General features: G+C 40.8%; 1 protein-coding gene across 3 annotated transcripts in view; it reads right to left on the reverse strand.

Annotated features, from left to right (window-relative positions):
* The window catches only part of PHACTR2 (phosphatase and actin regulator 2), a 134646-nt gene that overhangs the window by 58643 nt on the left and 48794 nt on the right, over nucleotides 1–27209 (reverse strand). For 2 of the 3 annotated variants that reach the window (XM_047101799.1, XM_047101798.1), the window contains exons 3-4: nucleotides 12477–12557; nucleotides 7316–7474 (exon numbers count right to left, since the gene is read on the reverse strand). In XM_047101799.1, the coding sequence (XP_046957755.1) occupies nucleotides 7316–7474; nucleotides 12477–12557 (240 nt within the window). Of the gene's footprint in view, nucleotides 1–487; nucleotides 725–7315; nucleotides 7475–12476; nucleotides 12558–27209 lie in introns of all 3 variants that reach the window. The other variant, XM_047101800.1, reaches the window with a different exon arrangement.

The raw sequence follows: 27209 nt of genomic DNA on the forward strand, positions 1-27209 counted from the left end.
GAAATGACTGTGTGTGCGGAAAGACTTAAGATACTAAGAGCCAGCAGAAACGTCAAAGATGTAAGTGTCGTATTCTTCCGTGCTACTTAAGATAATTTGGAAGGAAAACTCAAGCCAAAAGGCCACCCATAAACTGAAATAGGCAGAAGGCCAGGCGATGTGTACATAATGTGCTATCAGATCACGGCCATTCATCAGGCATATGACGCCCCGAATCCTTGCACTGGTTCTTACACAGATAGTGGATCATTAGGATGAAAGAGGTCTCTTCACCCAAAAAGTAATGAGGTCAACTAATCAACTGGTTGACTTTCCTTTGGTAGAGACGGCAACAAAGGAACCTCCTGTGTACTGTCTATGTCAAAACTAAATCCACCGGTGTTACATTCTAAGACACCAGACACGGAAAAGTCCATCATTTCTAGAAGCAATCAGCCCCACCCAGAGCCAAACACCCTAGACTCCAGCCCCCAGGGGGCATACTCACCAGCCTCTCGGGTCGTGTTTCGGCTTGCTGGCTTGGGTGGAGGGACGGGGGCCTGCTTACCAGGAGCCTTGGTAATTTTTTTAATAGGAGGCACTTCGTCACCCTTGGGGCTTACCCCAGCAGCAGCCCCTTTTGGAGGCCCCGGTGTTTTTTTGGGTTTAGGTTTGGGTTTAGGCCTAGGAAGAGCTGGAGGAGGTGGAGCAGGAGCCGGTGTTTCAGGGTGGTTTTCAGTGTTCTCTATAAGTGAGAAAGTGAACAGAAGCACACTGATACAGACAGACACCATATAAACGGAAGGAGCAAGACATATGGCGACAGTGATACAAACACACGCAGCTGCTTGGCCCTTGGGTACCAGTGTGGGCTCTACACCAGGGGGGCACAGCTGGGGCTACAAAGGACCAAAGGTACCAAGAACGAAAGCCAAACCGGGGTGCACTGTCTGCGTACATATACCATTCCTGTCATAAAACAGGTTGCCCAAGTTACTCTGATGAAGTTGTGCTGAGGAGGAGCGCCAATGTCCACTGCCAGGGGCTGACACCTGCCGTGACACCGGAGGCTGCCGGGTGAGGATACGGGCAGGAGGGCTCAATTTAAACTTAACAAAATGGAAGGGCACCTGGGTGTGGCTGGTTAGCCCACTGCATGTGACGCCAGGGGGCTGACAGCGAGGCAATGACTGGACTCCACCACCTTCATACCCTCTGAGGAGAGACCTTCTCTCAGGAGAACTCACGCCCTCAACCAGAAAGGGATATGAGCTCTGTCTCATTGTGGTCAAACATCAGTAATTTTCTAAGCTAAGGGAGACACTGTAGAATCCTTTCCGGGAAGCACAACGCACTGAAGAATACACTACTTTCTACTATTAAAATACTCTCAAGCTCTCCCAGGAACAAATTCCCGTTTCTCAGTAACTTCCTCTGACCTTTTCAAACAGTGTCACAACTACAGGTACAGAGGGCACAGAATCCCCCCAAATATCAAATTTGTTTTGACATGTAAACACAGGTAACAATTTTGAAAAGACAAAGGTTGGAATCCATTAAACGATAATTCATACCTAAGAACAGAAGCCTCTCACAAGATTTTGCCTAACTGGAGGAGAAATGGTCAGAGTCTCTCATTATCAAAAGTGGAGAGGCTGGGTGTTCATTCATGTACTCACATCTGCATTGTTTCTAATAGTGGCTGACTGAAATTAAAATAACTTAAAATACAGTTCTGGTCCAAAGAGCTAAGCAGCATTTCTTTAAAAATGGAACACAATTTAAAAAAAAAAAGTAAGACAGTGTTAAGACAAGACCAAGCCTTTACTGGATATAGCCTCCCATTATTGAATGACCAAGAAAGGGCTTTGATATTAGAATGCATCCTATTTTATTATGATCTCTTTTGTTTCATTTCTCATTCTCGTGAGTAAAAACTGAGAATTCCCCCCATTTTCTGGACTACATCCCATCCATCCACATATATAACTGCCATAAGAATGATTAAAAAAAATTATATATATATATATAAAAAAAGAGGGGCACCTGGGTGGCTCAGCCGGTTGAGCATCTGACTTCAGCTCAGGTCATGATCTCACAGTTCGTGAGTTCGAGCCCCGCACTGGGCTCGCTGCTGTCAGTGTGGAGCCTAACTTCGGATCCTTTGTCTCCCTCTCTCTCTGCCCCTCCCCGCTTGCACTCTCTCTCTCAAAAATACATAAATTATTTTTTAAAAAATTAAAAAAAAAGAATGATTCGAGTTATAGTAGTTAATCAATAAAGCTTTTATTTTATCTTCTCCCAGCCATGAAACCTACCACAGTCCCCTGCTGCCACTGAACTTTTCTTATATTTATGGTCTGAGCTACTTACTCAGTATTTACCAGAGGCTACTTTGTATGTGTGTCTTTGTGTTGTATGTACAACAGTGACTCTCCTAACCTACCTGGTCTGAAGCAGAAGGCCACTTAGTCACAAAAGTCAGAGGCAAGAACAATACAAGTTGATGGTACACGCAAATCACTTCATTTTAACATAAAACATATAAATCTATGTTGACTTGTGATGTGGGGCAACGGCCTACTCTTTACATACTTCTTGAGATTATTCTTTGTGAGATTAGACAGCTGCATAACGCAAAGAGATCAAGTCCTCTCCACGGTGAGAGCCCATGAACTCATCTCCAGCACCGGGCATCTCCATTCTCTCTCACGCTATAAACCTTCACAGCTCTTCGCCTGTCCGCACGGACCTATCGCCGGAGATCTGACTTCCTTCTGCCTAAGGTTTCAAATTCTAAAGCTGTGCCCCGAAGAATGCGGTTTCTGGGTTTGGGAGGGAGGAGATGGTCACTCTGTGACAGCTGGGAGTGACAATCCCACCTAGGCTGAAAGTGAACCCGCTGAGTGTGAGCTCTTCGTGTTCGTGGACAAGCACCATCCACACCTCTGTCCTCTGTGGACTCTGCCAAAGCTCTGTGCGTGTTTGCCAGAGGGCCAATATTTATGTCTAGTCTGTGGAGAACCCTAAGTGGGGTGTATGTCTGTATGCAAACTGTATGCTCTTCTGACTGAACTGAAAATTCCTTTTGTCTAAAATGTCATATCCCTTGGGACGCCTGGATGGCTCAATCGGTTAAGCATCTGACTTCAGCTCAGGTCACGATCTCGCGGTTCGTGAGTTCAAGTCCTGCGTCGGGCTCTGTGCTGACAGCTCAGAGCCTGGAGCCTGCTTCGGATGCTGTGTCTCCCTCTCCCTGTCCCTCCCTCACTCGCTCTCTGTCTCTCTCTTTCAAAAATAAATAAACATTAAAAAAAACTTTTTAGGGGTGCCTGGGTGGCTCAGTCGGTTAAGCGTCCGACTTCAGCTCAGGTCACGATCTCGCCGTCCGTGAGTTCGAGCCCCGCGTCGGGCTCTGGGCTGACGGCTCAGAGCCCGGAGCCTGCTTCAGATTCTGTGTCTCCCTCTCTCTCTCTGCCCCTCCCCCGTTCATGCTCTGTCTCTCTCTGTCTCAAAAATAAATAAACGTTAAAAAAAAATTAAAAAAATAAATAAATAAAACTTTTTAAATGTCATATCCCATTAAACACAATGCTTTAAACACGAGGTCTATTCAACGAACGTGACTGGCCGATAGTTATCAACAACACCTCAGTAGAGAACAAACTCTCTACTTGTATCTGGGAGGTATGAAGGAAGCTATTGTATTTTTGATTATTACCATGTGATCTGAAGGCATGATATAAACTGATGGTGTATATGAGTATTACTTTTCCAAGAGGAGGGTAAGGATGGGGTGCCTAGTCACTCTGGGTTGATACAGATACTATGCTTCAAAACAATATGGTCTGGAGGAGAGCTATTTACTATAATTCCAAGTGTGGCTCCTTCCACCCCATGGAACGTTCAGGTCGGCACTTAGAGCGAACCTGAGAACAGCATGTGGCCCTCACCTTACCTAGAAGTCACCTTTGCTCCTATTCCTCTCCTTCACATGACTACCTCCTTGTCTCCTTCAGGCCTCAGTTTGGAAATATCTGCTTCTAAGAACCAAATGTGCTTCTCACCGCAAACTCTTTGGCTCCCTGTACTCAGGTGTTTTGATGCTGGTCTCCCGGAGGCCACAATCTGCTTGAAGTCAAAGGGCAATTCTGACTCACCATTCTTTTTCTGGTCCCAGCAAAGTCTTACCTATGGTAGACCTTCATTCTTGTTTGTGAAACAGATGCATGTCAATCACTTGTTACTTCATTGAAAGTGCTCTCTAATACCTCAATGGATATAGTATCAAATAATTTTCAGATTTTTTACATTTAACACCAATGTATCTTTAACACAATACAGATCAGTTTTTCTTATATATTTCAAGGCACTTACTGAGAAAGAATAATGGGAGACTAAAAGCCCTGAAGGTTTTAAGGGAAAAGTCAGCAATATTGGGCATCAGAGGCCCAAGTACTAACTCGAGATTCCGGTGAGGATCAGAGACCCAGGAACACCCAAGTGTCCTGGGCAGAACCCACACATGGTGTAATGGAAAGGGCACTTGCCATTTATTTTGTTTTCTTTGATCTTCATGTTTCAACTATTAGAGTACGGACACATTATCTTAAAAAGGGATACAAGCATTTGGGACTGTAAAGGCACATGATATGGTTTTATTAGTTTGAATATAACTAATCGATGGATCAAATAACACTCTTGGATAAATTCGTTTCATGTGAAAGCAAAGGGAGCATTTTACCACCCCCCCCCAAAAAAAGGAATTAAGAACAGCCAAAGGGTGAATTAAGGACATGGGATCATGGATTTGCATGACAGTGAGACCATGAAAGGAGCAGAAGGAAAAGGGAATCTTGGGTTGTTGTTTGGAATTAAATGCTATCTTTCCAGAGAAATAAATGGTGATCTTGGTGTATGAGGTATTTTCTATTTAACGTAATACTATGTAACGTGAGTTATGAGTGACGTTCTTTTTTGCTCTCAGGAAGCAGCTTCCACACCAAATGCTTCCCCCCACTTTCAGTGTGGCTCTGGCAGGTGCACCATCCACACTGTGAGAGGGAGGCTTTGCTGCCTTATTAGTGATATGACAGCATGTCCAGCATTTATTTCTATCTCTTTCAGTACAGACTAGCTAAGCAAGACGCTATCTTGGACCTTATTTGACCAAAAGGAACTGAATGTACTAATTCTAAGTAAAGAATAAGAAAGCAAAAACACTCTCAAACATCCGTGGACCTATGACTATGAGGTCTGCCATCTTTTTAGAACATCAGGGCCTGCTGGCTTAATGAACATAAAACTGTCAGCAACACTTTATTAGGTTGATAAGGGAAACACTTCCTTTGAAGTTAGGCCAGCCCAATGACTGACATGCCACACGGACCAGACAAGCACTAATGATGGACTGTTCCATAATGACGGGTGTGATTTTTCTTTTTTTTAAGGGTGTGATTCTTGAATGTTGAAAAGACTGTATCAGGGACAAACCACAGACGGATTTGAAATTCAACAGTTTGGTGAGACAGGACAGTTGGACTTAAAAAAAAAATCACTATTTGCATGAATACTTTCAAATTAATCCCCTTGAAATCTATGTAGGTCTGTTTTCTCTTTATGTTCCAGGGATATTATCATTAAAAATATTAATTTCTTATAGTCAGTACTTGTAAGTTTAACCAGAGTCTTTCAATGGAGCAGGACTAAGGAAAGCCCCCGAATACTATGCTTAATATTGAATAAAGCAAAACAATAAATTTCTAACAGATTGTTAATAGGGCTTCTAAAACTTCTGCAGGCTAATTAAATGCAAACAAGGGGTTATGGACTTTCAGAGAAAGTAATTTTAAGTTACAATATCTGTCAAATGCCCTTTTGTTTCTTTGTTTTTGTTCTTTTGTCTTTGAAGGATTTGGGTCAAAAACAGAGGAAGAGAAGTTTGCTTTCAGCAGTTTCTAAGAATTCTCAAAATGCCTACAGAACTTAAGCTAGGTCTGACAAGTTTTTGCCATTCATCTCATAGGCAGACATTATAGAACAGGAAACAGTCTGTCTCCTAAGGATTCATTTCTATGCTGCATGGAATCATCTAGAACCAGTGACCAGGAACTTGTGAATGTCTTGAGGGGTCCTTGATAGACATATATTTTGCTGGTATCTTAACTGACCATAGCATATTCACTCTAGAAACCAAGGTCTTTAAAGAAGCCTTCAGAGAATAGCAAAATTGCCCCTGGCATGTTTTGAAATTTCTAATTACACAGACAAATCATAAAGCAGGTTTCTGTGGTTAATACAGTAACCACAGTCCCTAGCATCTCTGGGAACTATTCCTGGGTCTCTCTCAGACATGTCTAGAACCTCAACTAGGACCTACAACATTAAGTATCTGGATGCCACCAGCCAAGCTCCCACTAATGGAGACAGTGCTATGCTGAAACATCTTGGTTTTGATGTCCTACCATGCTGACATGCTCACAGGGGTCAGTTCTAACCAGTAAAAAAGATATTCAGATTGATACCATTTTTTCTAAAAAAAAAATAATAATAAACATAATACTGACATGAAGTTTCTGAGGGGGCGTCTGGATGGCTCGGTTGGTTAAGCATCCGACTCTTGATTTCAGCTCAGGTCATGATCTCATGGTTCATGCAATCAAGCCCCACGTCAGCTCTGTGCTAACAGTGGAGAGGCCCTGCTTGGGACTCATTCTCTCTCTCTCTCTCTCTCTCCCCCTCTCTCTGCCCCTGCTCTGCTTGTGTGCTCCCTCTCCCAAAATAAATAAACTTAAAAAAAAAAAAGCTTCCAAGGAAAGGATAACATTCCCAAATATGGGGCGCCTGGGTGGTTCAGTTGGTTAAGCATCTGACTTTGGCTCACATCATGATCTCACGGTTTGCGGGGTTGAGCCCTACATTGGGCTCTGTACTGACAGCTCAGAGCCTGGATCCTACTTCAGATTTTATGTGTCCCTCTCTCTCTGCCCCTCCCCCACTCATACTCTGTCTCTTTCAAAAATAAACATTAAAAAAAAATTCCCAGCTCTCTAATGATTGAAGAGAATATCCCTTCTGATTACTGTTAATTAATGCTTAATTGATTGTTAATTAAATAAAAAAATAAATAATGATGTGCTTACAAAATGGACGCATCTACCTAAGAAAATCATCCTATTTCTCTTCACTAGTTATAATTTCTCTCTTCTTTGTATTTGCAAACCTGCTCTCTCTCTAACTAGTCCTAACCTAAGAATCACTGTTTGGAGCCTAAGACCTGATTCTCAATATTGAGCTGTATTGAAACAAAAGAATAGGGGGTTTCTCTTGATTTTACCTTTCTTATCTTCTGCCTTTTCCTCCAGAGGTGGTGTTTTTTCAGCTACACAGCCATTACCTTCTTCAGATTTTACTACATTTTCCTCTCGGGTAGATTCCTCTCCGATGGGTATCATGTGCCCGTTTGAATTTTCAAAGTTAACTGTTACATCTCCATCTAAAATGGGGAAAGAAACACCTAGATGTCTAACTTGATGGTTTTCTTAAAACCCAGTTTTCCAGTTATTAGGACTATAGGGTTTGGGTTCATGTATCAGGCCCTGGGAACCAAATACATCCTGTATTGTTTCACCATGTTTTACTAAACATTTCATTCAAACAAAAGAGCTAGGAAATCCTTAGTCTTGGGGGAAAAACAGTAATGGAGGGGATATCCACGTGCCCTTTTAGGACAGTAGAAATTATTATCCTAATTATGAAATATCCCAGGGCAGCACAGCCCTTCTCTTCTTGCGTTTGGTTTTGTTGAAGTCAGGACTTAGGAGTCTCTGTCATTCAGACACTGAACGGTAAAAGGAGAAATCTGAAAAATGGAATAAACATTTTAACAAGCACTAAAAACACAAGGTGAATATAAGTACACAAATAACATGAAATGTAGTTACACATACAAATGATAAGAGGGATAATATGAAATTTTCCAACTGCCACTGTCTCCAGATTGTTGCATCTATGATATGCTAACTTTACATAGAAAGATAACTGCCACTCTGTATTCAGGAAAAGCTAGTAGTGAGGCTAATTTTATTTTCATTTTCTTACTTATGGAAATATTAAAATGTATTCAGATCATTGTCACATATAACTGACCAAAAGCCTTTAATGTGACCTAATAATAATTTGAAAACATTAGGGGGAAAAACATGTAATTAAAAGAAAAAGTAATTGCAGAGGAACTTTTTAAAAATCACAACTGAAAATAAAATTTGCAATATGTTATCTAAATCAGAAATAACTAATTTTAATCCCTGAACTTTCATAATTTTTAGAAGCTTCAAAAGTGAATGAGATTTTGCATAAACTCTTAACTCAGTGATACTTGAAAAGATTAACCTTAGGTCATATATGGAACATTTGAAGAGGCTTTGCTACCATTGTAAAAGTAATAATAATAATAATAATAATAATAATAATAAAAGTTGAAGTTTTGACTTTGCAAATTTGAAGAAATGCATGATTACAGCTATTCTTATGCAGTTTTTTATTAATCTTATTTTGGCCATCGTTACAAATAAAACAGAGATCATCTCTCATATTTTCATTAAATATGACTGAACTGCTTTGGCTCAACAATAAAATCCATTGGCCTTCTCCACAAAAACAGGCATGACATTTTAATAAGAAAAATACATATCATGGAATTCTGTCATGCTCAAAATGAAAATGAAATTGTTGCTTAAGCCATATAACTTCCAAGTACCTATAATCTGATTCCTGTATAAAAGTAAAATAGATAATAATTGAAGGTGATGCCATTGCAAATAAATCTTAACTATTTCAATAAAATTAAGGTAATACTTTTCGAAGAGTATAGGTCAAACCAAAATGAAACCAAAAGACTCTTCATTCTTATTATTAGATCCCAAGGAATTCACTATTAAAAACAAGGGAGGGGAGATATAATGTAATGTCCAGGTATTAGACACAGGAAAACCAAAAACTAATGCAAGAATGGAAAATTCCAAACAAAGTAGAAAACCACTTCTTTATATAAAAAAACCTCAATTTTTAGGCAACCCAAATATAAATTTACCTTTGAGTTCTCTGGCTTTAGTTGATAACAAAAATATGCTGAAGTTATGTTCATGAAAATTTAGTTCTGTTTCAACCCTTATTAAGCTAGAATTCTATAGTAGGTTAAAGAACCGATTTTTTAAAATCTAGAACAAAAAAGCTAGAGAGAAAATTAATAGTCAAAGTGCAATAAGAAATTGGATTATCACATAAAGTCAACAAAGTGGAAAGATACTTACTTTGAGGTATGAAATAAAGCTAGCGCATATGAAAATAACTGTAGAAAAAGGAGACACATACGTGATAAATACAGAATTCAAGAATAAAACACAGTAGAGATGAAGTTATTAATAACTAATTGGCGTGTGTATTGGAAAAGTTTTCTAGTTTTGTACGTTATTGTAGAGTTAGAATAAGTTAAGTCCTTGATACAGTTTATGTATGTAAGTAAAATACACACACACGTGCTGGCAAAGGATAGCAGGGAAAGAAGCTGACGTTATAGCAATAAGAGCATTCGTGTGCAAAGGCAAAAGGCAACTCAAAAAAGGTTGTAAGCTTAAAGTGAACCAAGAGATACACAGACGTCTGGGGGCTTTACCTCCTTCTGCTCAAACAAGTGTATCTGGGATATAGTTCACAGAGAAACAGAGATAAGGAGAAGGCTGTGAGACCAAAAGGTGAGTGACTCATCAGAACGTTAAAAAGTACACCACAGGAGAGAAAGAAAGGAGGCTGGAAGGCAGGCAGAAACATCTCCTTGCCCTCGTGTTAAAGCTACAGGGAGAGATGGAAGGAAAGAACCAGAAATAAGGAAGGAACTTGGACTAGACCTTGGAATTCTCAGGAGAGAAGGCCAATTGTTGAACTTTTAGTTGAAGTTAGATCTTACTGTAAAAAAGATCATCTAAAAGGAATAATAATAATAACAATATAGCTGAGAGTGAGGGTGTGGGGTGGGGTGGGGTGGGATGGGTCAAACCTAGGGGAGCTGGAGGGATTCTAAAAGCCTATCTGGCTCACTGAACAAAGGGCAAAATTGACAGTAAGTGTCAAGAGAGCTGAGGCAAGGTCAAGCAGATCAAGGCAAAGAATGAATCTTCACTGGTAGAAGACAGGAGGCTGTCACCAAGCACAGCAGCTTCCAGTCTCTGGCTAGAGCTGAAAACAAACCGAAACTCTAAAGATAATTGTTTTTGGAAAAATGACAGAAAACTATTTTTTCCAGCCCTTGGTTGAAAAGGGGAAAAGACTGTTTACTATAGGCATCACCAGGAACTTTCAAGGTTTAGGTCATTTCTATAGGTCTACTTAGGGGCCACAAAAAAGGCAGAAAGTACAATTCAGTAACTTATGGCTTCCCAAACATTAAACCTATTACAGTATGGTTAGGTGAAAAATTGTTTTTCTTCTTTTATGTTTTAAAACTTGTAATGTTCAGCTCACAAAAGTTACAAAAAGGTCAACCAGTGTCCGATTTCTGGGAAATAAGTATATGATATCATAAGCGATCAAGTACATAGTTTAACAGATTAGGCAGAGCAAAAACCAATCAACACTAAGGATTTCTTTAAACTGGCCATTGCCACTTGTTTTTAGAAAAAGTAAACTTTTTTCTAGCTATGATTTTTTTAATCAGATAAAAAAAAGGGGGTCTTTATATCTGTCTTTCATACTTGGTAACAGTTTCATCATAAATTTTTCCATTTTTCCTTTCTTTAAAAAATTTCCAAATTGGGGTGCCTGGGTGGCTTAGTCGGTTAAGCATCTGACTTCAGCTCAGGTCACGATCTCACGGTTTGTGGGTTTGAGCCCCGCATCAGGCTCTGTGCTGACAGCTCAGAGCCTGGAGCCTGCTTCGGAATCTGTGTCTCTCTCTCTCTCTGCCCCTCCCCTGCTTGTACTCTGTCTCTGTCTCTGTCTCTCTTTCAAAAATAAATAAAGATGAAAAAAACCTTTTTTTTTTTAATTTCCAAATAAACGATACCAAACAATTACACTGGCCAACCCCAGAAAGGGTATTACTCTCCCCAGAAAGGGGATTGATTGCTCAGTGGATTTGTAATTTTTCTCCTGCCTCCCAAGAGATTAGAGGGGAGACAGATTTTAACATTTCAAGTCTACCTTCAACTGACAATAAGTTAGGGATGTGCATTTTTTTTAAAGCCCCAGACAGGAAATAAATAGCTTCCTAGTAATGGAAAACTAGAGAAGACATAAAATTCATTCATAAAACAGAATGAGAAAAGTATAATAGGTCAGAGATTGAAATCAAATGCCTAAAACTGTGAGGGCTCAAGAAAAATGGTATTATTCATTCCAGACTTTTCCCTACATTCTTTGAAGCAGGAGTAAAATAGTAAAGCATTCCCTAGCCCTGTTCAGGAATTATTCAGATGTTGGAAAAAGTGTGTCATTTGGGTTTATAAATAGTGAATTCCAAAAGATGTTCTCTGCAAGGCACATTTATCAGAAAAAGAGAAGTAGTATGATTTCAATTCCAAATTAATAGTACTTTGTTTCATAAAAGTACAGTAATACAACTTTAGCCCAGTAAATATCCAGGGGGTGGGGCAAGGGAAGGCATGAGGTAAATCAACGATTTTGCAACAAAAATTCCCTTTAGTTTTAATAGTAGTGGGAGCAATGAAAATTATTTGGCATTACTTATTTGGAGAAATAATCAATCTCGGTGCCTTCTTCTGAGGGTCTATCTTGGTTTGTACCTAATCCTTGTCTTTTTGAGCAAGACTCCCTCTTGGGAGGGTAATAAAAGGGGGCAGGGGAAGATTAGGGGCAGGGGAAAAATACTTGGAAATAGTAATTGTTAGTGAAAAGGTGAAAGACAATTAGATTCAAAGAAATGAAAAGAGCACAACGGTAGGAAAATTACTTGAGAGAAGGCATAAAGCAGATTAATTTGTCTATTCATGCCTTACTGATTGAACATTTGAATGTATTATAGAGAATAAAGGACAAGAGGTACATTGACATTTCTTTTCTCTCCCTTTTTCTTTTACTGGTAGATTGAAGAAACCCAAAGGCACCAGCCAAGCTAAAACTTTGCATTTACTCAAACAATTGAGATAACTTGTATAGAAAGACTGAAGCTCAAGAAAAGAAGAGGGGTCATATAAGCATTTGTATCTTATCTGTATCTTCAGCCAATTCACCTTTGGAGAGCTTTAGGGTTAGTGACATACGGTGAAGGACTCACCAAGAAGGTCATTGAATTTCTTTTCTAGAATACCTTCGATCCTCTGCAGCCCACAAAGGCATTCTGAATTAAGGCAAGACTCTCAGAGGGCCATACTCACTGCTTTATCTCCCAAAGACCATGATCATCTTAAATTTCAAAAGAAAATGAAAGAAAGACCAAAGAATGAGGGATCAAGTTACTTTAAATGTATGATTAATTTCCTCACCTTGATCAGGCAACTCCTTAAGAACGCCCCTTCTTATCAGCTCCTCTCTACTTTGTCTTGTGGATATCTTCCTTTCTAATACTTTTAAAGAGAATAAGCATAAGTAAGAATCAAGTCATTGCTTAAAATAATTATGAAAAACATTGCAAGTAGAATCGAACACATTTATTCTGTTCACTTGAAGGCTCAAACCCCAGTGTTTCTAGTCGTCTCGGAAAACATGTGGTTGGAGTCAGTATCATTAGGACAAAGGCAAAGGACTGCAGCCCATGCTCTGAAACCCAGCCCCTGGGCCTGGTCCTTCAAATGACGATGTTTGGCCAAGAATCCAGACACATGATTTCCTATCAACTAAAGAGCACACAGTTTGAAATATTCCTTTTTTTAGGCATTCTAAAACCGGCTTCTGTGAATATGCAATGTATGTAAAGGATATGTATGCTTACATTTAAACCAAACAAACAAACACTCAGTAAATATTCAGGTAATTCATCTGAATCCCAGTGAAAAAGGACTACTCTTCCTCCTGCCATCTATCACAAAAGTCCAACACATCAGATCTCTGTGACTCATTTCCTTGCCATACTCAAAAGGTCTAGCATGTTCCAGTATAGCCCCTGACAAACCCCAAGTCTTAAGAGGATGGAATGAATTCATGCTTTCACAGGCATGTAAAGGGATGGGGATCTCAACACTGCCTCTTCCTTCTGGAAGAATTTAAATTCCTGTTACAACTTCAGAGTGGAGGAGCTCAGGGTGGGACTTTAATAGTATTCACTTTATGTGTATATAATATTAGTTTCCTGAACCCTGCAGGTCTGACTCTACTCCCCACTTTGAGGGGCCAAAGAGGTGTGTAAAATTAATACGGAGTCATGTCACCTACTAATCCTCTGAGCCGACATTCTCTGACGTGTGTTCTTATACAAGTCTCTTCCCTCTAGATGCCCTGTTAGAAAAAGCATCTTGACACAGCAAAAAGGGGCCACAGAAAGGGCAATTTAGGTAGAAGGAAAGGTACGTTGGTGGAGACTGGGTAGCCACAGCAGGACTGGATTCTGTTTCCCCCTAAAATTCCTATTCCTGGCCTCAAAATTTGCAAATCCTGGAACCACATGAACATCATTTCAAGATCCAAACTAAACCCCATTACTGCAAGCCCTACTCTGACACCCAGAAACAGAACTCGTACTAAGACTAAGCACATGTTTTCTGGGGGTGCCCCAGGTGGCCTGAAGTAAGGACACTTTGAAGACAGAGAAGGGAAGGGAGGGAGAGGCCCAAGTGTCTTGGGCCAAGAGCTTTGGGCCAAGCACCTGCACGTCCTCAGTAAGTGTTTAGTAATGGCATGAGTCCCAGAATACCAACACTTAGTCTCTCTTGAAGACATTGAAATATTTTTTACCTTTTCTGATAACCATTAATTGTGTATTCCTCTTTAATCCTGGTACTCGTCTTTTATCCCGACCTTTATCCTGACAAAGGTCAGAGTAAAATTTGATACTTAACACAGATGTCATACAACAACTCCGACGAAATCTGTTTCCTCCTTCTTAGAGACCTGAATTCATTTTTATTTTATTTACCGCATATGTGCCCTTTGTTCCTGGTTTTGTCAAACATAGTTTTGGATAGAATCAGAATATAAACAAACAAGACAAAGAATAAATGAATGAGTGAATGAACAAATGGTCAAAAAAATAATCACGAACATCTTATTGGTTCCAATGGAGACACACACACACAACTTCCCGTCTTCCTTTAGATTACCACCCACCCTCACTCTCCACCCTCTTCCAGAAGCAAGTAACAACAGCTCCCGCGAATGTTGGTCATTTCAGTGGACAAAGTTAACTGGGTGGGGGAAGGGGGGGGGCAGCCAGAGCTGTTCTTTGATGGGAGTTCTTTCATCTAAAAAGAGTGCTGTTATTTCAGTACAGCTTCGATTTGTTCAGGCTTTTGTCAATGAGAACTCCTGTCAGCACAGGAAGCCAAACAACACCCACAATGACACCATGGGGCACTGCAAAGACAGTGCAGGTGGTTCAGAAGGACCCTGACCACTGTGGTTCCCCAAGGATTGTACAAACCCATTCATGCTTGACTGGGGCTCTGAGGAGACCCAGGCCCGAGACAGATTGGGGCAGAAGATGGATGGGGCTAAATTTGTCCAGGGAAGTGACAACAGGACTTGAGGTGGGATAAGACCATAGAATGGGGAACACATGCCAAGTTTAGGCAGCCGCACCGGGGTCTGGGCTGCTGGTTGACCTCTTTGGACCACAGGACGGCTCCTGCCGCTTGCCCCGGCCCCCAGGCCTGGAGGTGGGCCCAAGGATTCCAAGCTTGAGGACACAGGTGGCAATTGCAAGAGCAGGTGCCATTAGCCACATTCTGAGGGGCCAAATGCAGTCGATTCAGAACATAGTCCTTGTGGCTGTCTGCCCCTTCACCTTAGGAAACAACTTTTCATTCTGCAGAGTGATCTAAAACATGAAGTGCTTGTCAGGGGTCCTGGATTCTAGTCCCAGAACTTCCACAATGAGTTCTGTGAGCTGTCTCTTCACGTTCCAGTGCCTCTGATCTGTTATCTGTAAACTGAGGGACGCGATTCAGTGACCGCTAACGGACAACTCATCCAGCTCAAATGTTGTGTGATCCAGTATCATTAATCAAAGCCATGCTGTAATCACTGCTTTGGGCGCCTTTAAAAGCTTTCACTCTTGTACTGAAAGATCGTCTGAGAGCCCAAACCTATCTTTTGTTTCTGCCTTTCCATTATGGATCCCTGAGGATGCTTCAGTTTTAAGTTTTAAGCTTTCTGTTGCTTTAGTTCTAATTTAATCTCAGTTAAAAATCCCTCATCTTTCTTCCTTGCAAATTCTGGAGCTTTGAAGCAGCTTGGCTTCCTGCCAGGAACTGAAACCGACAGCTTTGTTCTTTGCTTTACCTCTTATAAACGGGCCCTGATAGGAAAACGTCTTGGCAATTTGTTTGGTCTTTGGCTGAGCGGATTTTTAACACGGAGTGCAGATAACTGTGTACGGGGCCAATGAGAACACACTGCAGGCGACTGAGCATGGAAAGTATGTTGCTGGGGCACAAAGTTCCAACCACTGCTCTCCCAGAAGAACAAGTATCACACTCTTCATCTTTTAAAATATTTGCCTCATGTTTATATAGTGTCTGTATGTTTGCAAAGCACATTCACTGGACACTTTTTCATAGGCTTGGAAGCGTTCTGCATCGGAATGAGTCTGAGAGGTCACTCCCGTCCAACATGCCGCCCAAAGCAGGAGCCATTTCAGGAACATTCCTGAGATGTGCTCACCTGCTGAAAACATTCAGAGGCAGGATGGCCCTCTCCAGGCATCTGTCACCCTCGTTCTTAGGAAGATATTCCTCATAAGGAGTCAGAATCCCACTCCCTGTAATTTCACACGTTCATCAAACCCGTGCTCCCCATAGCTCTAGAGTAAAGTAAGTCATCCGTGATGGGAAAATAGTCTGAGTTACCTTTGTGTTCACTGAGAGCAAAGTGGGTTGTTGAAGCCCCCTAGAACCTGATGCCTAGTATAGTATCCAACCAGCTGTTCTTTGACTCTGAAGTTCACACTAATCTGTGCAACGATAGCAATAATGTTGGGGGCCTCACAAATACTGCTGGGGAAGAGATTTAGCAGGGAGGTCAGATCATTGGATGCAGTAGCTAGGTCTCTCCATGAAAAGTATGGTTACCAGTTGAGTAAACAGCTCATGGTTACTTACTTTTATCCCAATTAAAAAGCATGTGTGGTTTTTTTATGAAGATCAAAGCAAACCCACGGCTTCTGTTTTGCTCTCTGGATTGGGTGAATTCAAGTTCTGACAGTTCAATTCTGGTTACAACAGCACACACTTTGCTAAGTGAGGGATGCACTGTGCCCCATTTTCCTGCCTTCACGCTTATACTCTGGTGCTACAACTTTTGAAGAGGACTGATCTTCCAAAAACATCCAATGGCTGTCCATCCATCTCATTTTGAATTCTCTCTCTACTCCTTGGCATGGTCTCCACCATGCCCCCCAGAGGCTGCCCCCCGACATGATGTCTCCCCGCCCCCCCCCATGGGATCCTTTCCTCACCTCTCCCTCCTGGCTCTCTCTGCTCCAGCCCCTCCAGCCCTGCTTCTTGTCACCTGATGCAAGCAGCAAGCTCCTGCACGGTGGCCTCTGTCCTTACAGGATGGGATTTCCTCAGACCCCCACACGGCTCATTCCACCACTTCCTTCGAGTCTTTGCTCAAATGTCACCTTATCAGAAATCCCTCCATCGCACAGCCGTGGAATAACTTGTTCGTCTTCTCGCCTCTATCTACCTTATCCTGCACAGTATGTCACCCCCTCCTGAAATGGGACCCACTCCTTAAATGGAGTTTCGATGAGAACCAAAGCTCTTGTTTTGTTTACTGCTGTTTCTCCAACAGTGCCTCGCAGGTTGTTGGAACTCAGAAAACATGTGCATTTGTTGCATAAATGAATAAAAAAAAATAGGCTAATAATGCTAACAGTTTCGTTTTCTGCCCCTTCCCCCTCCAGTCTACGAGAAAGCAAACGAGGCTTGTGGCAAAACTCTACGAACAGGAGTCTTCTGTTTTCTGCCCCCTCTGCTACTTGGCTGGGCCCGCCAAAGGGAAAATCCTGAGCTGTCTGTCCTATGGCTCATCTGAAAAAGTCTCTGTGTGCTCTGAAGAAGGAAGGCTGTAGTGTGAGGAGGACAGACGGCAGCCAACTAACAGGATGTAGCACACGACCGGGCTCATCATAAATTTTAAATGATTTATGATGTCCTTCTGGGCATGAAGCCTGCATTCAGGAGAGGAGGCCGGGGCACATGCTACCAGCTCCTTGCTGTGGACGCTCGGCCAGGATTTTATATTACTCTGGAAGTATCTGGGAGAGTAAATCTTGTAGTCAACAAGCCACTTGTGTTTTCTTCTGGCGAGGAAAGAGAGTCCTAATTCTCAATTCTAACACCGTTTAATGACGGAACAAAACAGAAGAGCAATTAGACTACTAAATAAGCGTACCGTGTTATCTTCTTGGTGCTGAGTGCTGAATGGCCTTACTGTAAAACTGTGACAGAAACAGAGAACTGCTTGTCTCGTGTTGAAAGCGTTCTAGAAGAGCCTGGCTTTGCTTTACCTCTCCTCAATAGCAGTTACAGAAAACAGAATGTCAGAAAACGGCCTCCTTTTCAAAAGACCCTTCACGAAAGCGTAGCAAAGTCATTTAAAGCAACAACCACCAAAATGCCACCCAACGGGACATTTGCAAAAACCTTCCAAAACATCTCGAGAACATAAGGCAGCGAAATAAAGCCAACGTCCCCCACTAAAAATACTCAGGGGTCTGGCCATTTTCTTATTTATCCATACCCTTCTTCTACTTAAAAATCCTACTGACTACAGAACAAGCCCGACTCATCTGAACCCGGCCAGGCTTTACCACCGGTCCCGGGGAACCATTCTTCCCCTCCCTCTGTTCACCTCCCTTTTTCACAAGCCCCATGCTAAAGTCAAACCTTGCTCCTCACCATTTTAAAGACTATCTGTACCTCCTCAGCTCCACTCCTTTGTTGTTTCTTTCTCCTCGAATCAGACCTTTGCCCTCTCTCCCTCTCTGGTGGAATCCTCCTAACATTCTAAGATCTCTTCACACAGCGGCCCCTGCTAGGGATCTCAGCACCCTGGCTGGCGAGATTCAGTAACAACTGTGTTCCTGACACACTTCAGAGTAACTTCTCTGTGCCTCAGCTTTCTCATCTACAAAATGGGAAAACAGCTGCTACCTTTTCTGGCTCTTTTGGAGGCTAAATGAGTTAAAAAGCTAACGTGCTCAGACCAGTACCTGCAATCTAGAAAGCACTGAATAAATGTTACCTATTACCAGTACCTGTGTTCTAGCACTTCTCTACTTTTCATTGCTACACGTGTACAGGGATGCATATTGACATGACTCTAAGCCCTATGAGAGATGTCTTGTTTATCATTTCATCCTCATAATGCCCCAATACACTGCATTAAGTTTCTGCATTTGTGTTTTGAGGGGAGGGAGGGAAGACATGTCTAGCACCCTTGGCTAACCTTTTCTACTTATTAAAAAAATTTTTTTAAATGTTTATTTAGTTTTGAGAGACAGAGAGAGACAGAACCCAAGTGGGGAAGGGGCAGAGAGAGAGGGAGACACAGAATCCGAAGCAGGCTCCAGGCTCTGAGCTGTCATGTCAGCACAGAGCCCGACGCGGGGCTCAAACCCACGGACCATGAGATCATGACCTGAGCGGAAGTTGGATTCTTAACCGACTGAGCCACCCAGGCACCCCTGTACTTATTTTAGACATAGCTTTGAGGAACCACCTTCCTCCTCTCTCAGTCCATGTGATCTGTGTGAAGCTAACCCCAACCCTGGGCTCCAAGACTGCCAGGCTTATCCAATCAGAGTCCAGTATCTTCCTGGCATTGGTGATTGGTTACAAGAGAGGCTGTGTCCCAACTGTACCAATGACATCCAGCCTGAGAATTTCTGGAACAGGAAAAGAAGGCTTTCTCTTTCTTTTGTATCTGTTGAAACTAGCCACATATGAGCCTAGAGCCCCTAGTAGTCATTTTGCCTCCATAAAAGGAGAGTCTAACTTAGAACAAAACAAAAAAGCCAATACTGAAGAACAGGCTCAAAGAAGGAGATGGATTCTTAATCTTAGTTTTTAAGCACCTGGATCCAACCATACCTGAAGGTTGATGCCCCTGGTCTTTTCACTTTCATGAACCAATAAATTTCCCATTTGCTTAAGTCTATTATTATTCATCAGCAATAAAGAGCTTTTACTTTTGAACAGCCAAAAAAAGGTATTACGTAGATGCTTTTTTTAAAAGTGAATTTTCTCCCAACAGAAGACAAAGATTCTCTAGATTTTCAAGGCAGAAATATGAAAGAAGAACTACATAGACCTTCTTTATCCCCCTCAAGTTCAAGAATTTGAAAGCTGACCAGACCTTAAAAAAGAGGAAGATGGTGAGATCTATGTCCCTCCTCCTCTTTGGAAATCGGTGCCACAACTTCCTCCAGAAACCTTATAGTAATCATCCATTTATTTGCTGCTTAAATGGCATTTTTATATTTACTTTCTCATCCTGCTTCCCAGTATTCCTGAAAGACAGGCTAAGCAATTCTTTTTAGTTCCCTCAAATAGATAAGGATATCGGGATTTAAAAAGGCTAAATACATTTTCCAATCACATACGCAGAATCCAGTTGAATCCAAATGTGTCTAACCAAAAGCCTACTGCTTACATTCTCCAAACTGAGTTGATAATTATAAACATTTCAACTTCCCCGTGACAGGTATCATGCTTTCCAAATTTCCCTCAAGATATGAGGCAGAGAAACTTTTTAAAGTTAATTTTCAATGAGCACTTAAAAAAAATTTTTTTTTCAACGTTTCTTTATTTTGGGGACAGAGAGAGACAGAGCATGAACGGGGGAGGGGCAGAGAGAGAGGGAGACACAGAATCGGAAACAGGCTCCAGGCTCTGAGCCATCAGCCCAGAGCCCGACGCAGAGCTCGAACTCACAGACCGCGAGATCGTGACCTGGCTGAAGTCGGATGCTTAACCGACTGCGCCACCCAGGCGCCCCATCAATGAGCACTTTTTAGATGGTAGTACATTCTCATAGTTTGAATTATAAAAGGATACAATAAAAACTCTCACTCTCACCTTCCCCTCCACCTATTCAAATCGAACCCCAGCTGTACTCCACAAGTAAATAACCACTTTTATTAGTTTCCCATGTATCCTTCCAGACTTTCTTAGGCAAATGCAAATATTCATTTTTATTATTCTCTTTTCACACCAAAGGTAAGCTGTTTTACAAATTGTTCAGCATTATGCTTTTTCATTAAACACTGTATGTAATACTTTTACAATTACAGGCGATGGGGTGACAGACAAAGGCCAGGTTGAGGAGGAAAACGTGATGATCTTTGTCTCGTGGAAACAACAGCAGCTGAAATCAGTGCTGTGTGCAGAGGGGGCGAGCTGGGAACAGCCATGGGAAGTCAACCCCAGGGACTCCTGGATTTTATTCCCCAGGGGTAAGATTTAGGCCTAGAACAATGAGCAAGTCCCCGATCCCAGATGGGCCAGGAAGTACAAATAATCCTAGGAGACTAATCAGAGGCCAGGATGTGTGAACTACGTGAAACACTGCTTGTCTTTCTTCCAGTAGGATTCTCACCGATACGTGAGCAACACAAATGTTTAAGACAGGTGCTTCTGGATTTATCCTGTCTTTCCATTTCTTGTTTCTTCACATTAAAAGATGGTAAACTCAAAACAGGGTGACACCACAAATGTTACAGAAGTTTGGAACAAAGAGAATAATACTCATCCTTAGAGTAATTAATTATAACTTCACACTATGAACAAGCTGGAGACCTGATATAAACACGAATCTCATCTCTAAATGGTGAAGAGGTTTTTCAAACTAGAAGATCAGACAAGAGTGGGTGTGAAAGAGACCTTAGTCCTAAATGAAGATAAGCCCATTTGTTTAAATATCAAATTCAACTGAGTAGGATTCAAATTCAACTGTGTCAGAAATTATTCATATCTTAGGCCAAAATGTTTTGAAGGGGTTAATATGTAACCTTTAAAAGCCTGTTTTTATTTAGTGAACCTAAAAACAATACATAATAAAACATCATCAACTCAAACCAATAGGCGTGAGTAACCAGCTGGAGTAGTGAGGCTGAGTAGGCGTTCCCCCAAATCCATGTTTACCACCTTCATATACATATCTCATCAGACTAGGATTCTTAAGGTGATTAAATTTTTTTCTATCTTTTTTTTCTTAAAGCGGCTAGGATTTTAAATAATTTTTTAAAATATTTATTCATTTTTAAGAGAGAGAGAGAGAGGGAGCATGAGTGGGGGAGGGGCAGAGAGAGAGGGAGACACAGAATCCAAAGCAGGCTCCAGGCTCTGAACTGTCAGCACAGAGCCTGATGTGGGGCTCGAACTCATGAACCGTGAGATCATGACCTGAGCTGAAGTCTGACACTTACCCAGCTGAACCACCGAGTTGCCTCCAAAATCTGTTTTCTTAAACAACCTGAGCGTCCATTGATAGATGAATAAAGAAAGTGTTTACACACACACACACACACACACACACACACACACACACACACACAAACACACGCACAAACACACACACACACACACACACATGGATTGCTCAACCATAAAAACGGATGAGATGTTGCTATTTCCAACAACATGGACGGACCTAAAGGGTATTATGCTAACAGAAATAAGTCAGAGAAAGACAAATATAGTATGATTTCACTTATAGGTGGGATCTAAAAAACAAAATAAACAAATGAACAAACAAAGCAGAAACAGACCCATAAGCACAGAGAACAAACCAGTGGTTACCAGATGGGTGAGGATAGGAGGATGGGCTAAGGGGTGAAAGGAATTAGAAGATACAGCCTTCCATTTATGGAACGCGTAAGCCACAGGGATGAAATGTACAGCACAGGGAATATAGTCAAGAGTATTGTAATAGCATCATACGGTGACAGATGGCAGCTACAGCTGCAGTGAGCACAGCAGAACATACAGACTTGTCGAATCACTACGCTGTACCCCTGAAACTAACATAACATTGGGTGTCAACTGTACTTCAATCAAATAAGATTAGAAAAGAAAACATTTGGAAAGCTGGTATGAACTTTCTTGGATTAATACAAAAAAAAAAAGTTTTCTTGAGCATGTTAATTAAACATTCCTCTCCTACCATCTTGCCTGTATTACACAATGTACAGTATCTATAAAGAACAGTATTTCTTTGGCAAAACTGGTCCAGACCTACACTAAAACAGGATGCACAAATGATACCCGATTCCTGTCGGACCCTGCAGTGAGACGACCTAGGCTAACTCTACTAAAGTTTTTATTTTCCAAAACAAAACACCAAAAAATATTGGGGGCTTAGGGAAACGTACCTTTTCATTGTAACTCAAACTATAATGTTTAAAATTTCACAGCAGTGCTGTTTCCACTTGGACATAATCTCCCTTTCAGGAGTCTCCCCGTCTGCTATTTCCAAATCTCTGATTGTTAAGATGGTAAAGGGGTCTCATCATTCTTCTTTAAGACTGAAAAAGCTACAAAATCGGGGCGCCTAGATGGCTCAGTCAGCTAAGCGTCCAACTGTTGATGGTGGCTCAGCTCATGATCTCACAGTTTTATGAGCTGAAGTCCCACGTTGGGCTATGCATATGGACCACGAGGAGCCTGCTTGGGATTTTCTCTCTCTCTGCCCCTCCCCTACTTGGGCTCTCTCTGTCACTCTCAAAATAAACAAGCTTTTTTTTTTTTAAAAGAAAAAGCTAGAAAATAGAAAATGAATCAGGAAGGATATGTTCTAGCCTTTTTAAGAATATATCTTAAGCTTAAATCCATACATTTCAACTTATTAGCAGGTGATCATATAGTCAAGCTCCAAATTCCCCCAGGCCTTTGTTTCTGTATATGAAAACAGAGATAGGAAAACCTGACTTGGACGGACAATAGGATGATTAAAACATTTCATAAAGTATTTGATACAAAGCAGGCAGCTTATAAATATTAGTTTTTTCTCCCCTGTGTTCTATTTTCTCTTGTATATATGTAAATCTCTTTGATAATATTCTGTTGGTATTTTTACCTTGATATGGTTACTGATCTAGAAGGTGGTGTAGTGTAGGGATTAAAAATGAAGACTTGGGACACCTGGGTGGCTCGGTCGGTTAAGCATCGGACTCTTAATTTCGGCTCAGGTCATGATCTCATGGTTCGTGTGCTTGAGCCCCATGTCGGGCTCTGCGCTGACAGCATGGAGCCTGTTTGGGATTCTCTCCCTCTCTCTCCCCTCACCCCCTCCCCCCGCCCTTCCCCAGCTTGCACTCCCTGTCTCTCTCTCTCAAAGAAAAAAGAAAAAGAATGAAGACTCAAGCCAGGCTTCTGAGGGTCAAACATGGGCTATGCCACTCACAAACCCTGAAACCTAGGGCCAGTTATTTAACTTTTCTGTGCCTCAGTTTATTCATTAGGGAAATGAGGGTTATTAGCAACCCACCTCACAGAGTAATTGGGAAGATACTTAAAACACCATCTGGCACACAGTAAAACCTCAACGAGGGCTAGTTATTACTCATATCCGTGTATCCTGTTCCTACTTTAAGTTTAATCCCAAATAAAACTTGAAATGGGTAACAGAAATCAAACTTTGTCTACTGTTATTTATTAACACGTTACTTCACACGCTCCACATGTAGCAAACTATGCAAATTATTCAAAGGGAACTTCTTCAAATCTCATGGGTAGTAACTAAATGGAACATTTTATTTTTTTTAATGCTTATTTATTTATTTTGAAAGAGAGAGAGCGCTCTCACACACACATAAGCAGGGGAGAAGCAGAGAGAGAGAGAGAGAGAGAGAGAGAGGAGAATCCCAAGCAAGCTCCACGCTGTCAGCAGGGACCCCGACACGGGGCTCAGTCTCACGAACCATGAAATCACGACCTCAGCCAAGATCAAGAGTCAGACGCTAACCGACTGAGCCACCCAGGCGCCTGTATATGGATCACTTCAGCACTGAATTGTGAAAACAGCAAAAAGAAAGGACTACATAATGCCAGCAATATATCAACATCAGATTTAAATAGGTAACTAAATTTTAGTCCTAATGTTTTACACTTGATTCACCTAGGTGCACTTCAAAAACAAATTACAAGGGCTAAGAGTGAGACACAATGAGGAATTATTGTTTAATGGTAGAGAGTTTAGGTTTTGCAAGATGGAAAAGTTCCGGAGATCTGTCGCATAACAATGTAAATATACCTGACACCAATGAATTATATACTTAAGAACAGTTATTAAGATGGTAAAATTTGTGTCATGTGTTTTCTACCACAATTTTTAAAATAAATTACGTTGTAAGACGTTTTTGGACTACATTAATGTGAACAGCCATTTATCTAAGGTGAAAAATAGATCAGAAGGTATTTTCAAAGAATTTTAACCACACTGACGGTTACGGCGTTCACCATCTATTCTCCAGTACCCAGTGTTCTCTCCAGCCACGCTTTTTATTTTCTTATATTTCTCATGTAGCCTCTCATGCCCTGCCTTTCAGTGGGTACTAAGTAAACACTTATACTTTGGAATAAAGAAAACCTCAAGAGCATCTGTTTCAAAACCTGGAGAGTTCTGGGTTTGGAAAAGCAGGTAAAGAAAATTTAGCACAAAATGTCATATGCCTACATGAGCAAATTCTTTTCACTTGATAAAAAGAAGTAAGAATTAAGACTGCAATTTATTTTCCAAGTGGGAAACAAATCAGGAAAACACAGAAGCCAAAAAACAGTCACTTTTCAGGACTTAGCCCTTAGCGATAAAGACCGGATTCGTATCACAGGATGAAAAAAATCAAAACAAAACCACCAAGGGAAATAATATGCAAAGGAAATAAAATAATGGACTTTCCTGACACGATTCTCTGACCCAGGCCACTAAGAGTTCTGTAGCACCTTTAAAAAGTATTTAAAAAGTGGCACCACTCCAAAGGAAAATGAAATTAGGAAATTATCCACCCAAGTAAGGCTTATAAACAATCAGACTGTCTCTTAAAGCAGTACAAACTGACTATGTCTCATCCCAGTGTAAGTTTTTTTTTTTTTATTATTAAGAGGTCAATGGGAACATAGTTCCTTCTCCTCTACATCCCCCTGAGGAAATTAAATGTGGCAAAGAAAAAAAGAAATGCAAATTAACAATTCTATATTCCATTCTAGTGGGTGTGGCTCTTAAAAAAAAGTCATTTATAATCAGAAATCAGTAAAATCAGTAGTATGCATGGGTCACTTGGTAACAATTTCATAGGATGCTCAGTGAAAATGCCTTGCTTATCTGAGCCCTCGGAGAACCTAACTCCCCCCGGGAAAGGCTGCAGGTCTGAGATCTTAGTCTGCTCTATGATTCAACAAATTTAAATCTAAAACACAGCTTGGTTTAAACAAACCATATCACATCTTCTAGAATGGGCCGGAAGCAAGGGAGTCTCCTCAAGTCTGTTTAGAAATAAGATTTTATGGTTTTTGTTTATCTAAGGAAGGTGGGTCCTGATGATTTGGCCATTCATTATGTAGCTGGCTAACTTAAACCCGTGCTAGAAGGTTTTCCTATTTATGAAACCACCAATTTCACTTATGAAAAATACACAAAAAGTTAGCACTCATATTACTCTTTCCCATAAATGGGTTTCATCCCTAGAATAGATCTATAATGAATAATAAATGCTCCATAAATAAAAAGGTGGGGCCTTAATGATTCTTTCCATCCATCTATATGCGGGAAGATTGAAACAAGAAAAATTCATTCTACTGGGAGAAAAAAAACTGAAGAGGAATATTTAGTCTCCTTCATTTTTAATATATAGAGAACAAATTTGTTTTAATGCCATTATATGTCTTTAGGAAAAAAAGAATAAAAGAATTAAAACAAGGAAAATGTATATTTATGTATGTGTATATATATATATATATATATATATGTAAATATGTATAATTATTATATGGTCTCTTATCCACAGAATTTTTAACACTCATTTGGTCTAATTTGGTTAATTTATAAAATACACAGGTACACAACTGGCCGAACTGAAACACAATCCAGACCTTCTTTCTGTGTCATTGATGCCATCAAAAGGCTGTTGCCATACAGAACAGAGAGTACCCGTTACTTAAGTTCATTATTCATTCGTGAGGGAATGGGGCCCTAACCTGTCCATTAAGTTTGGTGAAATATTAATTTTGTCTATTTTGGCTTCTCAATTCCTTAAGGCTCTTAAGCAGCTCTCAATGACACGAACACTAAGAAAGAATGGAACCCCCCACCCCCACCCCATTCCAGCACTTTACAAATCACACTCACTAGCAAATAGCATATATATGGAATAGGATAAGGCCTATCAAAAGCCTCTCACTAATTCATTCAACAAACGTTTACTAAATGCTTTAACATAAGCCAGATGCTATTCAAGCTGCTTTTGGATTTTACCAAAGAAGAAATCAAAAATCCCAGTTCTCATGGAATTCATACTCTAGTGGGAGGGGGGACCAGTTAATAAAAAATACAAATAATTTATAAATGTTAGAAGGCTAAGATGTGCTGTGGAAAGAACAAGGTAGGGCAGAAAAAAAGGAACCAAGGGTGCCAGGGGACCTACTTTACACCTACTGGGATGGCAATAATAAAAAAGCAGATAATAACAAATGTTGCCCAGCACGTGGGGAAATTAGCACCCTCATCCACTGCTCAGGGGAATGTAACACGGTGCAGCTGCCTTGGAAAACAGTCTTGGCGGTTCGTCAAAATGTTAAACACCGAATTACCATATGACTCAGCAATTCCATTTCTAGATCTACAACCAAGAGAAGTGAAAATACGTGTCCACGCAAAAACTTGTATACAAATGTGCACAGCAGCATTATTCATAAAAGCCAAAATAGAAACAGCCCAAATAAACGTCCATCAACTGATGATGGATGGATAAATAACGTGATATATTCATACCCTGTAATATTATTTGACAATAAAAAGAAATTAAATATTGATAGGTGTTACAATATAAATGAACCTTGAAA

This window comes from Lynx rufus, unplaced genomic scaffold, assembly GCF_022079265.1.
Source record: "Lynx rufus isolate CCGP_SWC_20201006 ecotype Redwood Valley unplaced genomic scaffold, mLynRuf1.p SCAF_6, whole genome shotgun sequence".
Lineage (NCBI taxonomy): Eukaryota > Metazoa > Chordata > Mammalia > Carnivora > Felidae > Lynx > Lynx rufus.